Source organism: Hypanus sabinus, chromosome 1 (assembly GCF_030144855.1).
Source record: "Hypanus sabinus isolate sHypSab1 chromosome 1, sHypSab1.hap1, whole genome shotgun sequence".
Lineage (NCBI taxonomy): Eukaryota > Metazoa > Chordata > Chondrichthyes > Myliobatiformes > Dasyatidae > Hypanus > Hypanus sabinus.
This window is the reverse complement of record NC_082706.1, coordinates 3,504,517-3,521,184: the sequence shown is the minus strand read 5'-3', so window position 1 is coordinate 3,521,184 and position 16,668 is coordinate 3,504,517. Positions and strand designations below refer to the sequence as shown.

Sequence of the window (16,668 nt, the reverse complement as noted above, 5' to 3'; positions counted from 1 at the left end):
CATGGGAGCAGGAGGGGTAACCTCACAGAAGTTATGAAGGGTATGGACCAGGTGAATGGTCAAAATCTTTTCCCCAGGGTTGGGCAGTCCAAAAGGGGACAGATATAAGATAAGAGAGGAGAGGAGAGATTTAGAAGAGGCCTGGGAGTTAACTTTTTTACACAGAGGGTAGTGAGTACCCGGAATGAGCTGCTGGAGGAGTGGTTGGGGCGAGCGGGGGTTACGATTGCACCGTTTAAGAGCTGTTTGGATAGGTACGTGGAGCCGAAGGGCTTGGAGGGTTATGGGCCAAGGATGCAGTCTGTGGTCAGTTGGGCCAATCTGTGGTCAGTTAGGCCAGTCTGTGATCAGTTGGGCCAGTCTGTGGTCAGTTAGGCCAGTCTGTGGTCAGTTGGGCCAGTCTGTAGTCAGTTAGGTCAGTCTGTGGTCAGTTGGGCAGGTCTGTGGTCAGTTAGGCCAGTCTGTGGTCAGTTAGGCCAGTCTGTGGTCAGTTGGGCCAGTCTGTGGTCAGTTAGGCCAGTCTGTGGTCAGTTGGGCCAGTCTGTAGTCAGTTAGGTCAGTCTGTGGTCAGTTGGGCAGGTCTGTGGTCAGTTAGGCCAGTCTGTGGTCAGTTAGGTCAGTCTGTGGTCAGTTAGGCCAGTCTGTGGTCAGTTGGGCCAGTCTGTGGTCAGTTAGGCCAGTCTGTGGTCAGTTAGGCCAGTCTGTGGTCAGTTGGGCCAGTCTGTGGTCAGTTGGGCCAGTCTGTGGTCAGTTAGGCCTCTGTGGTCAGTTAGGCCAGTCTGTGGTCAGTTGGGCCAGTCTGTGGTCAGTTAGGCCAGTCTGTGGTCAGTTGGGCCAGTCTGTAGTCAGTTAGGTCAGTCTGTGGTCAGTTGGGCAGGTCTGTGGTCAGTTAGGCCAGTCTGTGGTCAGTTGGGCCAGTCTGTAGTCAGTTAGGTCAGTCTGTGGTCAGTTGGGCAGGTCTGTGGTCAGTTAGGCCAGTCTGTGGTCAGTTAGGCCAGTCTGTGGTCAGTTGGGCCAGTCTGTGGTCAGTTAGGCCAGTCTGTGGTCAGTTGGGCCAGTCTGTAGTCAGTTAGGTCAGTCTGTGGTCAGTTGGGCAGGTCTGTGGTCAGTTAGGCCAGTCTGTGGTCAGTTAGGTCAGTCTGTGGTCAGTTAGGCCAGTCTGTGGTCAGTTGGGCCAGTCTGTGGTCAGTTAGGCCAGTCTGTGGTCAGTTAGGCCAGTCTGTGGTCAGTTGGGCCAGTCTGTGGTCAGTTGGGCCAGTCTGTGGTCAGTTAGGCCTCCGTGGTCAGTTAGGCCAGTCTGTGGTCAGTTGGGCCAGTCTGTAGTCAGTTAGGTCAGTCTGTGGTCAGTTGGGCAGGTCTGTGGTCAGTTAGGCCAGTCTGTGGTCAGTTAGGTCAGTCTGTGGTCAGTTAGGCCAGTCTGTGGTCAGTTGGGCCAGTCTGTGGTCAGTTAGGCCAGTCTGTGGTCAGTTGGGCCAGTCTGTGGTCAGTTGGGCCAGTCTGTGGTCAGTTAGGCCTCCGTGGTCAGTTAGGCCAGTCTGTGGTCAGTTGGGCCAGTCTGTAGTCAGTTAGGTCAGTCTGTAGTCAGTTGGGCAGGTCTGTGGTCAGTTGGGCAGGTCTGTGGTCAGTTAGGCCAGTCTGTGGTCAGTTAGGCCAGTCTGTGGTCAGTTGGGCCAGTCTGTGGTCAGTTAGGCCAGTCTGTGGTCAGTTGGGCCAGTCTGTAGTCAGTTAGGTCAGTCTGTGGTCAGTTAGGCCAGTCTGTGGTCAGTTAGGCCAGTCTGTAGTCAGTTAGGTCAGTCTGTAGTCAGTTAGGTCAGTCTGTGGTCAGTTAGGCCAGTCTGTGGTCAGTTAGGCCAGTCTGTAGTCAGTTAGGTCAGTCTGTAGTCAGTTAGGCCAGTCTGTGGTCAGTTGGGCCAGTCTGTGGTCAGTTAGGCCAGTCTGTGGTCAGTTGGGCCAGTCTGTAGTCAGTTAGGTCAGTCTGTGGTCAGTTAGGCCAGTCTGTGGTCAGTTAGGCCAGTCTGTAGTCAGTTAGGTCAGTCTGTAGTCAGTTAGGTCAGTCTGTGGTCAGTTAGGCCAGTCTGTGGTCAGTTAGGCCAGTCTGTGGTCAGTTAGGCCAGTCTGTAGTCAGTTAGGTCAGTCTGTAGTCAGTTAGGTCAGTCTGTGGTCAGTTAGGCCAGTCTGTAGTCAGTTAGGTCAGTCTGTGGTCAGTTAGGCCAGTCTGTGGTCAGTTAGGCTAGTCTGTGGTCAGTTGGGCCAGTCTGTGGTCAGTTAGGCCAGTCTGTAGTCAGTTAGGTCAGTCTGTGGTCAGTTAGGCCAGTCTGTGGTCAGTTAGGCCAGTCTGTAGTCAGTTAGGTCAGTCTGTGGTCAGTTAGGCCAGTCTGTAGTCAGTTAGGTCAGTCTGTGGTCAGTTAGGCCAGTCTGTGGTCAGTTAGGCCAGTCTGTAGTCAGTTAGGCTAGTCTGTGGTCAGTTGGGCCAGTCTGTAGTCAGTTGGGCCTCCGTGGTCAGTTAGGCCAGTCTGTGGTCAGTTAGGCCAGTCTGTAGTCAGTTAGGCCAGTCTGTAGTCAGTTAGGTCAGTCTGTGGTCAGTTGGGCCAGTCTGTGGTCAGTTAGGTCAGTCTGTGGTCAGTTAGGCCAGTCTGTAGTCAGTTAGGTCAGTCTGTGGTCAGTTAGGCCAGTCTGTGGTCAGTTGGGCCAGTCTGTGGTCAGTTAGGTCAGTCTGTGGTCAGTTAGGCCAGTCTGTAGTCAGTTAGGTCAGTCTGTGGTCAGTTAGGCCAGTCTGTGGTCAGTTAGGCTAGTCTGTGGTCAGTTGGGCCAGTCTGTGGTCAGTTGGGCCAGTCTGTGGTCAGTTAGGCCAGTCTGTGGTCAGTTAGGCCAGTCTGTGGTCAGTTGGGCCAGTCTGTGGTCAGTTAGGTCAGTCTGTGGTCAGTTGGGTCAGTCTGTAGTCAGTTAGGCCAGTCTGTGGTCAGTTGGGCCAGTCTGTGGTCAGTTGGGTCAGTCTGTAGTCAGTTAGGCCAGTCTGTGGTCAGTTGGGCCAGTCTGTGGTCAGTTAGGCCAGTCTGTGGTCAGTTAGGCCAGTCTGTGGTCAGTTGGGCCAGTCTGTGGTCAGTTTTGGTGCTCTGTTGCTCTGTCTCCGTGAGCCGTTGCCTGAAGGGTTGATGGTCACAGACTCGGCAGCAGCTTCCAGTACTGAGTTGGATAGGTATGCAGAATGGAGAAATATGCAGGAAAGTGAGTCTAATTGGAGAGCTCTTTCAGACATTGACATGGTGACCTTTGGTGTGTGATTCTGTGGCTGCAGCCAAGGGTCAAACTGTTGCTGGTGGGCTGATGAGATGAGTCAAGATGTGGGGTAACATGAACAAAATGCTGAAGGAACTCACTATCCATGGAGGGGAATAAACAGCCGCTGTTGGGGCCGAGACTGATGAAAAGTCTCTGCCCAATATGTCAACCGTTTAGAGACCTCCTGACCTGCTGAGCTCCTCCAACATCTTTTGTGTGTTACTCAAGGTTTTCAGCGCCTGCAGAATCTCTAGTGTTTGAGACGCAGGGAGGACATCCCAAGTAAAGGACATCAGATAAACATTGCATTAAGTCCTGTGCAGAACAAGCCTCTGATCTGTCATCTTCTCTTCTCTCCCATCCCTCCCCACACAGCTGTTGGTTGGCCTGGAAGCCCAGCCTGGGGGCTTTCTATGTCCCGGCCGGATTCACCGTGCTCGTCAGTTGGATCTACTTCCTGGGTGCCGGCCTGCACCTCGGGTGCCGGCGGCGGAACAAGGGCGAAGCTCCGGGATCACCGGAGCAGCCGGCATCGGGCAGCGGCCGCCTGTCGGACTCGGGGTCAGCTTCTCTTGGCTCTGAGAGTCCCTCGCTGGCCACCAAGAATGTCTACTCCCTGGAAGCTCAGCTCTGGGCACTGCTCTCCACCCAGCTGCTCTTTGTAGGCCTGTGGAGCTTTGGGGCCCTGGCAGTGGCAGGCCCTTCGCTGGCTATGCTGTTCAGCTACCTGTATGGCGTGGGGGCCGTCGCCCTGGGCCTCCTCGTCCTCATCCACCACTGCCTGAAGCGTTGCGACGTTTGCGGGCCCTGGCTGCCATGCGCCAAGGAGCCGGATAAAGAGGAAGCCAGCCCGGCCGCTGCCTCTCCAGCCAAACCTGAGCTGAAGATCCCACCGGCCACTGGTGACCCCTTCTCAGCCAGTGGCCCCTGCAAGCTGACCAACATCCAGGTGGCTCTGAGCCAGGGGGAGCGGGCCACCGTGCGGAGCTCGTCGCCCTGCGGTGATAGCGAGCCCGAGGTGGCGCCATGCCGCCGCGGACACCGGACCAGGACAAGGCCGCCGCAGGCACGGCAGAAGGTACTGAGAGCCACCGCCTCGGACGCGGCCTCCAGCGAGAACGGCAGTGTGCGCCTCAGCAATGGCAGAGCAGCACCAGAGGCCAGCGGCAGCCCGTCCGAGGGCAGCGATAGCAGCAGCCAGGTGGCGGGCCTCGGCCTCGGGCTGCAGGCCTGCCTCAGCCCGGAAAACCGGAGGCCAGCCAGTGCTTTTGAGCGGGAGGTCAAGCGGAGGTCGTACCCACTGAACGCGACCAATCAGAACGGTGCTCTCCAGGGCAGCCGCTGTGATGTCACGCCGTTCGGCACCGAGGCCGGTGCTGGCATTAACACGGGCCTGTGGAAGAGCGAGACCACGGTATAGAGCGGGTGGTCAGAACGCTGGTCAGTTGCTGGCCCTGCACTCCATGTGCATCCAGACAGGTTGGGCTCAAATCTGGCTGGCTGTCCAACTCCACTCCCCCTCCCAAAAACAAACCATGGGTGAGGGACCTGCCAGGGTCTGGGGCCTAACAAGAAATGTACCTGGCAACTCCATCCTTTGCATTCACTTTATATTGTCTATATGTTACGATATATATAAACTCGCTGTAAAATTAAACACTTCTAACGTCAAACAGATGTTTGGGAACCCAACCTGACCCTGAACTGACCTCTGGAGGAACTCAGCAGGAAGGGCCACAACTCTGGAGGGAAAATTACAGTCGGGATCCTTCATCAGGAAGCCTGAAACAGCGACTGTTTATTCATTTCCATAGATGCCGCCTGACCTGCTGAGTTCCTCCAACATTTTGTGTGTGTTGCTCTGGGTTTCTAGAATCTCTTGTTCCTAGCCGTTATTGGCCAAAGCGGTGTAACCAGAGCCCAGTTGAGGGGTGTGAGCAGAGTCTTCCCACCGCTGATCTCAGAGGCGGCGGCTGTGTTGAATAGACAGTTTTTCCCTTGAAAGGGCAAGCTTTGAGATCTCATATACAAAAAAAACGGGAGGCCAGAGTTTAAATGAGGGGGAGGAGTTTGAAAGGTGATTAAAAGGGAGAGTTTTTTTTACACACGGAGTTTGGTTGATATCTGGAATGATCTGCCAGAAGAGGTGATGAAATGAGATAGGGTCACATTCAGGAGTAGGAGGCGGGTGGGCAAACGAGTCAGGATGAATGTGGTGGGCTGAAAGGCCGGATTCGATGTTGTACGGCAATGCGTGCAGAAAGGAGGATAGGCAGTGAGCGGTAAGCTTTTCTCCTGCTGTGGGAGTGCTCACTGCCTTGCCACACATTTTCCCCACCCAGGGAAACATCATTAGTTGTCCTGTCAACCCATTACATTTCCATTCACAATTGGAGTACCCCGTACTGCTCAACAGGACTCGTTTGACTCGTTTCCCAACATTCCTTGTCATTCTTAATGCCCACACTTGCTTGACGTTTGGACTTGCGATTTCAAGCATGACAATATGGGTTGTTTTGATGGAAATCTAAAAGTAGGGTCTTTTGCAGGGGTCAACAGCAGAGGATTTCCAGAATCTTCGATCTCCTCATTGGTAATGGGACCCCGGGTGAGCGTGGATGAATAAGATTACTTGCAAAGTTTTGTGTTTACCGGGGGAGATGTAGTGATGGAGGAAGCTCATGTAGAGCTCCACACTGGCACAGCTGAGTGACCATATTCTGTTACTTCCATTGGTTAGGGTTGACCATGACGTTGCGTCCAACCCGTCTATGTGATACACAAGCCAGGGCAGTAGATATGAAGAGCAAGCTTTGCCTACATAGCAGAGACTCCCCTCCACACGTCTGATCAATCCAAAGGATTGGCAGAGACAGATACAATTTGGCACCATCAGTGTCACAGGAGATGCCAGTTAACATCGACTTCAATGTAGGACTGCCTTAGGGGCTCCAGCTTCAGGGTTTATTCCCAAAGCCTTCCCCCGTGAGTGGGTATAGCCTCAGGGCAGCGAAGGTTTGAGGTCAGAGTTTTCCTTCTCCTATATGAGTCGCCAACCATGCTGATAAACCCCATCAGTCCAGAGCAACTGGTTTTAAGGAACCTTTGCCCCTTCTGTCAGTAGGAACGGTTCTGCCAGGCTTAGTAGCTAAGTCACACGTGAAGGCCGGGAGCTAGATTTGGTTGTCAGAGGATATTTGAGTTGCACGCCATTGGGAGCATTTAATAGGAAGTGGGAGCTTATCCCCATGAGCCCCAATACCTCCCCCCTCCCCCCACCAGCAACCTTAACGAGCTTATTCTGTGACCAAGTTTAATGTAACAGTCTCAGTTCCTGGTGCCTGACAATTGCTCCCAGTAATCATTGCCTCCAAACGGTTGAGAACGTGTTAGCAGTGGGGTAGTCCTTCACCTTTTGAAGCACTTTAGACCACTTTATAATCCTTTGTTACTCAGGTCTGTGTAATGTTGGCATAGCTGTCTGTCCTGTTCAATCCTTACTAGGAATTGTAGAAATTCCTGCTTGGGATTTGGTGGCATTCCTAACTGTGTTTCCCACCTAAATATCCTGGACAGAGGGGGAGTATGGCCCTTCAAGAGCTTGCATTTAATGTCTGACACCATTGTTGCTGTGTTAGAGGTCAAGGGTGAAAGGTGAAGGGTAACAACTTCATTCAGAGGGTGGTGTGAGTGTGGAACAAGCTGCAGAGGAAGTGGTGGATGTGAGTTTGATTTCAACATTTAAGAGAAGTTTGGATAGGTACATGGACTTGAGGGGTGTGGAAGGCTCTGCTCCAAGTGTGGATCAGTGGGACTAAGCAGAATAACAGTTTGGCATGGTCTAGATGGACCGAAAGGCCTGTTTTTGTACTGTAGAACTCTAGAACTATCATGGCTGCACTCCATTGCCAAAGCTTGGTTCTGTGAATTAGTATGCAAGTGCAGCTTCTTCATGTACAACACAAATATCTGGGAATTATTTATGCTGTTGTTTCTCTGTGCCTCCTACTTGAATACGGTTGAATAACAATTAAATAGTTTAATCCAGGAATCAGTTCAGACAACATCACATTTTCTTCAGTGGAGCCTTTGGGGAGGAGCTGCAGAATGGGAACGGTTGCACTGTCACAGCCTGAGTAAGTGTTTTATTCCCCGTCCCCATGGGGGTGGGGTGGGGGGAATAGTACTAAAGATTTTTCCTCCTTCCTCTCCCCATGGCACATCATTTTCCATCATACACAACCTTATCGTTTTTTAATTGACCCAAACCAAATACGTCAATGGCCAAACAGTCCAGTCCTGAGGGCTATTGATTAATGTCAAATCATTCTCTATCCAGTAACTGACCAGAGGTCTAGAGACTTACTGAGCAGCAGCCAGTCATTGTCCATTATCCAGTCAATGACCTAGAGTCCTGTTAACAACATCCCTCTGTGGGCCAGCAGCCAGTCATTAACATGAGATTCTGCTGATGCTGGAAATCCAGAGCTAAACACACACAATCCTGGAGGAACTCAGTAGGCCAGGCAGCATCCGTCTGCTCCTTCTTCTTAAGCCCCCATCACTCCTACCAACAGCAGCTCGCCAGAGTCCTCTGTCCTGGGCCAGTCTTTCAAGTTGTCCCATGTATAGATCCTTCCTCTCCAGGATGAGGTCTTTGGAGATCTGCAGCTCTGGATCTTTACAGGATGGGGTTGCTAGGCCCATGCCCAACCCTCCTCTGTTCACAATCAGGCTTGGCACCGTCCATGGCGGAGTTAAGCACGTATTAATGGAGAGGAGGAAATAGTCGACAGTTTGGCCTGGTGAAGGATCTCAGCTCGAAGTGTCGACCATTTGTTCCTCTCCATAGATGCTGCCTGACCTGCTGAGTTCTTCTAATAGCCACTTGTCGTCCAGGACTCACAACCAATGTTGTAAACTTAGTAGCCAGACCTTTTTTCATGAATAGATGATGAGAAATGTTTCAAGAAAAGATAATAAGGCTGTTTCTAGTTCTGATACTGTCTTTTACTTTATGAACTATTTTTATTTCCAGGGTTATCCATTATCCAAATAAGAAGGGTGCCCCTTGTCTCTGTATCGTGAGTGAGTGTGAGTATGCCTGTGTGTTGAGAGTGAGTGTGAGTGAGTGTGTGTGTGTGTGTGTGTGTGTGTGTGTGTGCGCGCGCACACATGCGCTTGAAGCTCTTCTAGCAACATACAAAGTGCTTCTACCTAATGGAGATCAGGAGGGAGCTACCTATGCACTTCACCAGTGACCAAGTGGTTTGCTGCACTAATCCAGAGCTTTCATAATCGCTAGTAATTAGTGTGTATCCTGTGAGAGCTTTGCACAATCTGCATGTCCTCTTTATCTGTGTCCAATTTGCCTTAAAAAGAAAGATTATTCTTATACAAGTGCCAAAGAGATATATAAAACTTATGGAAACATAGATTAAAAATAGAATGTGTGTATGATTTAAAATGATTATAAAGCAATTTTCTTTTGAAAACTGTCTATAATGTACTGTTTAATGTCGTGTTGAAAGCCAATAATCTTGGTGCTCTTTGGTTTCTATTTTGGTTTAACTGGTACCAAAGATTGTGGTATCAAAGCAGCAAGTATTAATGAGTCTGCCATCGTTGGGTTCCTGATTCCTCACCCTTCAACTTCCCTTCCCATCAGCTTAATGTACATTAAACAGCAACTGAGGCCAGGAAGGTGAGTCAGTGTGGTTAGGTACTGTACATGCCTGTCAGGAGCAAACTACTCAACGTTAGCTTATGGATTTGAGAGTTAGGGAGAAGGAACAATTGGAGCATCACAGAGGGAAAAAAGTTTGTTTTAGACGAGGAACAACTTTTTCTTTTTCAGCTCATCACCCCTACTGGAGCATCGGCCACCGACAGCAGCTCACCAGTGTCCTGGGCCAGTCTTTCAAGTTGTTCCCAGGTATAGCCCATCTTCCTCTCTGGGATGAGATCCTTGGAGCTTCTGTTGGCATGAGTTTTTACGGGATGGGGTTGCTCGCCTTATGCCCAACCCTCCTCTGTTCACAATCAGGCTTGGCACCGTCCATGAGTGTATTTTTCCTTACACTATATTTGCTTGTTATTTATAACGTGTATTGGAGGGGTAAGAAGGAGGTTTGGTTGAGCCTAAGGATTAGTTGGGTAATAAAAAATCTGCCCATTCTCCCAATGGACCCAGGAGTGAGGCTGAGCCAGGCAGAAGGGCTTTTCTACCCTGTAACGTAGGTTTCAGTTGCCGGAGGGGTGGGGCTCCTGAGGCACTCCTCCGTCTCCCAAATGTTCCTCATACTTACTGCTTGAAATACATGAAGCAAGAGTCTACACCGAGCTTTGGTTGGGGAAAATGAATGGCATATGATTTCAAATCTTGCTGGAAGGAGGATGAGCTGCCAATACAGCTGCTGTTATCAGATGTGAAGTCTCTCTTTCCCTGAGATTGCAATCGCAGAATGACAAACAGGAATTAAAGCCATTCTTTAGTTTAGTGGTGTGACTGTAAGATACTGGGATTTTAATGCCCAGCTTTGCTCTAATATGCTTTATTTAATTCCATTGTGTGTTTTACCAAGCACTAATCAGTATTGTTCTTTATCCAAAGAGAATTTTGAGAAGTCAAATGTTTCTATACTGAACAACCGATCTGGGCATTGTTGATGCTGATATATTATGCAATAATCTATGTTATAGACCATGTATTTGTGATTGTATTTATGTTGTGTATTTGCACATATCATGTCACATCAGCCAGAGTTTTCATTGCTCCTGTCATATTGATGATAGATGTCTGTCAGTCTTATCTAGAGTGCCTAGACAGTCCTCATGGAAAAAATACAATGGTTCACTACCCTGTGGGCAGGAAAATAAACCTTCCTAACTCTGTCCAGAATGACTGATCTCTTATTTGGACTCCTGTCCTAGAATCCCCGGGCAGAGGAAACATCTGCCCGATCCATAACGATTGTGTAGTTCTTGATAGGGCCATCTCTCATTTCTTCTAAACTCAAGGCCTGGTCTGTTTTAACCTTTCAGCTGCAGTGTTAATCCTGCCGGTCTTCTGCACTCCTGATTCAGCTGTCAATTTCTTTTGGACCAGAGATAAATTGATAATCCTGACCTGTAAAATCCTTCAAGCTCTCTGAATATTATCAGCCCATATTTATTGATAAGACAGAAACAGGCCAACTATAAGAATCCTTTCTCCTTCCATAAACTATACCAAGGCACCCAGAGCAGCTAACATTGAGGTGTATGCATTTGGAAATGCTTTTGTCCTAAATGAAGCTAAAATCAGACCTGTCTTTTCCCTTCATGAACTGTAGGATGGAAATGGTTCTGTAAGTTCATCTCCAACCATAAGCCTGGTTTTTCTCACCCTCCTTCCCCACCCCCACCCCCCCATCTTTAGTTCAGATTCTTTGTCCAAAAAGCAGAAGCCAAGTCTGTTTTGGTACAGTGATGTACTCTATCTCTGGTGGGCTCTTCACAGCAAGGTTCAACAGTCTGGGCCTCTTTCTACTAGAAAGATTCTCTCAGAATTTGAAAGGGATGCATGGGGTAAAGATAGACATTTAGTTTCACAAGAGAGGAGTGCAGAGCCAGTGTAAGGTGGTCACAGATTGGCAGCTCATGTAAGACGGCCATTAATAAATCAGGAATGAAGAGAGTTTAGAGTATGATCCCATGAGGAATGGTTGATGTGAAAAGAGGCACTTCAGAGCAACAGGAAGAGAGTGGTTTGCTAATGGGGATGATTCATGTGGAGCAAAAGCGCTGCCACTGGCCTTGGACCAAATGGCCTGCTTGGTGCTGTAAACTCAATATAATTCTGTGCAATATATTACACTGTAGTGTTCCCAGTGTTAGTCCGTATGTGACTGGGTGGAACTACTGAAGATCTGGTTTATTTATTAAAATACTGTCACTAGTATTGTAGGTGTTGCTATGCAACCAGTGACAGTACTCTGACAGGATTGAGATATGACAGAGTTCACAGCAAATGATATAACGTAATGACTGAGAATTGTAGTTCTAAACCAGTTACAGCGAATCGTGGAGGTGTTGCTAGTATTGTCAAGTCACAGTGTGACAGAAGGTTGCAGATTTCTGAGGGTAGGTTGTGACATTATAAATTGATTTTCCAAGTGAGCAAGTATTATTGATAAGCTTAGCACTTCTCCCACAATGCAAGATTAGAAGTTTAATTGATAGAATTAGCAATTAAAGAGAAAGAAGAGTTAGTAATAAAGATAATCTTAACAAAGAGTTGAATTCCCCTCCTCACCCCCAGGGGGCATAGAGAGATGATGGTGGAGCTAGGATTGTGGGTCTGTAGAAGGGAAAGGGGAAGTAATGGGTCCCATGGTAGCTTGGCAGTTAGCGCACTGGTATTACAGCTCGGGGTGTTGGAGTGAAGAGTTCAGTTCCAATGTCGTCTATAAGGAGTCTGTACAATCTTCCCTTGTGTGTGTGTGTTTCCTCTGGGTTTTCTGGTTTCCTCCCACAGTCCAAAGACGTACTGGTTTGTAGGTTAATCGGTCATTGTAAATTGTCCCGTGATTAGACTAGGGTTAAAACAAGGGTCGCTGGGCCAGAGGGCTCTATTCCATGTTGTATCTCAATCAATAACAGTCCAGCAATGCACCAAGTGCTGGGTTTAAAATCAATTTTAAACAAAGGAGATTTGTGTTTCTTTTCTAACAGCCAAAGTCTAGCTGAGTAACAAAGCACGTGGATACATTTGCCTATGAAACGGAGAATTCTGAAGAGTAGCTTGTTGAGGGAGTCCCACTCAGTAAATGCTGATGATTAACTGTGCATACAGGGTGCATCATGGAAGGTCCTCAGTCAATCAATCAGTACGTGCCCAATGTCTGTTCCCATTACCTCCCCTCGTCTGTCCATTCTTCCCTGCCTGAGCAATTATTCCTCGTCAGGTAATACCTTGCCTGAATTCTAAGCAGGCCAGGCCTCCCAATCAGGGTATCCTGACAGGCCCTTCTACTGACAGGAGATGAGGTGACTGAGGAGCCTTTGAAAACTCTCGTTGGTGCCGCTTACTGTTCAGTTGCAGAACCAATCACTCGCTTAAGCTCGCTGACAGTATCTTGGCTGCATGTTTAGAACCAGAGTATTTTTTATGCTTTTGATATTCAGGTGCTTTATAAATTCAAAAGGATCATTTTGTTGTGAAAAGCTATTTTAATAATAAATTATGGCTACCAGCAATGGGTTTTGAGTATTGATTTTTGGAGTGCCCTTACGAAGGATACAGGTTACTCAGAAAGATATATTGGTGTTGGCTTATTATTGTACACACACTGAGATACAGTCAAAAGCCATCCTCAAGAGCATTCAGGCAACAAATGCGGAGAGCCGGTCGTCTGGGAAAGGCTGCAGAGTTGTCATGCTCTGAGGTGATCAATCATTGGACCAGAGTGATCTTCCAGGATTCAAAGTTCAAAAGTACAAAATACATTTATTATCAAAGAATGTATACTTCATACAACCTTGAGGTTCATCTTACAGGTAGCCACAAAACGAGAAAAAAACAATGGAACCCATTAAAACAAGACCATAAAGTACCCAATGTGCAGAGAATAAAAATAAATTGTTCAAACAGTAGAAGTAGGCACTAGGAACTGAAGCCCATGAAAGTGAATCCATCCAGACACAAAACCACAGCCTCAGATCAGCGCAGTGCTGAGCAAACATCATGAAGCATCAGCTGAACTGGCCCCAACACCTTGATCTTTCCAATCTGGCCCAGCACTGCAATCGTCCAAGCTCACTGTCAGAGCTGGACCCCAGCACTTCGATACATTCTCAGGCCTGGGCCCCACCGCCACGATTCAGCCTTTACCCAAACCTTCCAGTTTGGCCAGGTGCTTGAATCATTCAAACCTTGGGTTTTTCCTCGCTAGAAATTGCCTAGAAATAATTATGGAGAAATTTCCTGAATTTCCTTCCACGTGTATTTTTTTTGCCTGCGATCCTGCAGGTTTTCGGCAGCGATCAAGATACTGTTAGACACGGAGGGTGTGGAGACCAACTCATTGAGTACATTTAAAGCAGAGGTTCTTGATTAGGGAAGAAGGCAGGAGAGAGGGCTAATAAATCAGCCATGATGGAATGGAAGAGCAGATGCAATGGGCCAAATGGCCTAATTCTGCTCCATGTCTTATGATCTTATTAGTCAGTCAGTCATAGGTGGTTCACTCGATTCACCCGGTAGTCATTATCCCAGCGCTCGGAAAGTTCTAGTGGCTGCTCCCTGACTCTACAATCTTTCCGACATTGGCTTCATAAGTTTAAGACACTTGGTTATTAATGCTAGAGAGATGCCTCAGTGAGGGGGCAGTCTCTTTCACCAAGAGTTCCAACCACATGATGGTGAGTGACCCCCTGGGGTCCTGGGCCCTCCCTAACACTTACGTTTTTCTGAGAGTTGAGGCTCTGAAAACAGCCAAAATTTGGAGGTGACCTTTTGGTGCACCATCAATAACTCTAGGAGACTGGAAGTGAATGATAGACTTTTATTAACAGCAAAAGGGAGCACGAAGACTGAGGGAGGAGCAGTGCCTCCAATCGCCTTTATACAGGGGTCTGTGGGAGGAGCCACAGGAGCAGTCAGCAGAGGGGCGTGTCCAGACAGGTATTCATAGTTCACCACACCTTTGGCTACTGATGCCTTGGTGATTCTAAGGTTCTTCAGTTTATTGCTAATAATAGTTTCATTAAGTGTTACAAGAGCAGGAGAAAACCAAGAAAGGAACTAAGAGAACAAAGAAAGGAAAGGAAAAAGCAGTAGTGATCGTATCAAAAGAGAAAATCTGCAGATGCTGGAAATCCAGGCAATACACACAAGCAAGAGAAAACCTGCAGTCCTGCCGAAGGGTCTCAGCCTGATTCACCGACTGTACTCTCCTTCATACAGCTGCCTGGCCTGCTGAGTTCCTCCAGCTCTTTTTGTGGTCATCTCTAACTCAGGTAGAGATAACAGCATTCCAGTATTACATGTATTTTGGTGATTGTATAAAAATACAAGCAAGTACAGGGAAGTTAAACTGCAAGTAAAATAACAATTTTACTTCCCAGTCCAATATGACATAATTAATCTGTTAATTTAAAGGATTTTACCTGCAGTAGATGGAAACCAAGTAGGAGGAACTGGCTGTTGTGATGGGAAGCAAAGAGGCAGGGATCAGGCCAAAGTAATGCCCAGAAACTTCCCTTCGCGTGAAGCAGTGTAGGGTCAGAACTTTCTCCTAAAGTACTGAAGGCTCTGGGACTCAAACAAAAATCTGAAATCTAAAGTTATGTCAGGGTAAATAGTCAGAAACTATTAACAGGACAAACACCAGTGAAGTTAATTATTGTTGATACAATGTCAAAGATAATGTCAGTTGTTCTGAAAAATCATAAAGTTATAAAATGATAATATGCGGTTTGTGTTACACGGATACTGTGTCCTTGCCCTGCTATCACTGGCAATTCTTGTGTAGAGTGGATTTTCAGTCACTCCGTTACCATGATGATAATGGCCTACAGCCTCATTATAACTTGGTGGTAATGTGCGTCTTTAATAATGAACTCTTTTGCTCCTGTTGAGTTGTATTTAGAGGTATAGCAGGCCCTGCTCACCCAGCAAGCCTGTGCTGCCCACGTGACCAATTAACCCATACCTCGTTGGATTGTTGGAGATCCAGAGGAAACCTATGCAGTCACGGGGAGAATGTGCAAACTCCTTACGCATGCCAGCAGGAATTGAACACTGGTTGCTGCCACTGTAATGGCATTATACTAACCGCGGCACTTTTGTTGATTTCTCACAAACCACTAGATAATAAAGCACTGGATTAAAGTGAATGGGAGCAGTCATCTGTCTGGTTTGCAGTGTCAGCTGTGGCTCACCAAGTTAAAGTTCCTTCTGGAGAACTCGGCCCATGCTCTTGTCTGACCGTGTTTTTCGCGGAAGGGAGAACAAAATAATCTCACTGACTCCCGTGTTGCCCCTGATGATTTTGATCGGAGGTTCTTTGGAAGACTAGAATAGGCACAAAATGTGTTACTCACAGCTGTTTTATTAAGCACCAATAGAAAGGAATGAAGAGGGAGGGGATAGCGAAGGGCAAATACAGAGTAAAGGGGAAGTTGAAGACAACAAAGACACAGATCCAATGTAGTTTGGTCCTCATACCAGATTGCTGATGACTAGAATATAAAAGCAAGGACATAATGTTGAGACTTTATAAAGCACTGGTGAGGCCTCACTTGGAGTATTGTGAGCAGTTTTAGGCCCCTCATCTAAGAAAGGATGTGCCGACCCTGGAGAAGGTTCAAAGGAGGCTCATGAAAATGATTCCAGGATTGAGAGGGTGTTTGAGGAGTGTTTGACGGTTCTGGGCTGCTACTCACCGGAATTCAGAAGAATGAGGGCTGACCTCATTGAAACCTATTGAATGCTGAAAGGCCTCGATAGAGCGGAAGTGGAGAGGATGTTTCCTGTAGTGGGAGAGTCTAGGATCTGAGCACACAGCCTCTCCAGCCCTTGACCTTTCCCAGCCACCTGGCTTCACCTATCACCTTCTAGCTAGCCTCCTTCCTCCTATCCCAACATTTTATTCTGGCGTTTTCCCCCTTGGTTTCCAGTCCTGAGGAAGGGTCTTGGCCCAAAATGTTGACTGTTCATTCATTTCCATCAATGCTGGCTGAATTGCTGAGCTCCTGCAGGCAGACCACAGTACGTGTGCTTGCAACACTGTGTGTCAGACAGAGTGGTCAGCAGCACTGGGGCTCTGTCTGTCTGTCTCCCCCAGCATTTTCTGTGCATCTGAAGATTTTCTCACATTGTCCTCATTATTTTTCAAGATTGTTCTATGTCAACAATCTTATGGGAAGGGATCTGTTAAGATGGCAGCACGCTCAGAATGGCTTCTAAGGGGCCACCCAAAGATGTAATTGTTTTTTAAAAAATGTATTACAAATAAACACAAGACCCTGCTAGACTGCGGGACATTAATAACTTCAAGGACTGCAGGTCTACCCCATCAGCAAGTTGCTCTTTAGCGGAGAAACTGGAGGATCTGGCCTTGATGTGAACCATGTTGCTACATGCTATAGAGAGGTATCAATTGAGTCTGTATGCAGAGGCAACGTACAGTTTAACAGTGAATGATTGTCTTTTCTTGTGACTGCAGGACCACGTTGGACATTGCTAATCTGGAATATTGGTTTACTGGTGGAACCAACGGCAGGGGAGCTGCATGGCTTCATTTGTAGCAAGGACTAGGCCCCAAGCTGTGTGTTGCCTGCTTGCAGCCGCTCAGGAGACAGGTTTCGGAGGTGGGGTAGCATGGTGTAGGCATTGGTGCTGCC

At 47.9% G+C, this 16,668-nt stretch overlaps 1 protein-coding gene across 1 annotated transcript in view; it reads left to right on the top strand.

Moving 5' to 3' along the window:
- The window catches only part of adgra2 (adhesion G protein-coupled receptor A2), a 175,458-nt gene extending 162,943 nt beyond the window's left edge, over positions 1-12,515 (top strand). Inside the window, exon 19 of the mRNA XM_059960283.1 lies at positions 3,655-12,515. Coding sequence (XP_059816266.1) covers positions 3,655-4,699 — 1,045 coding nt within the window. The 3' untranslated portion in view covers positions 4,700-12,515. The remainder of the gene's footprint in view (positions 1-3,654) is intronic.
- The last annotated feature ends 4,153 nt before the right edge of the window (positions 12,516-16,668 follow it).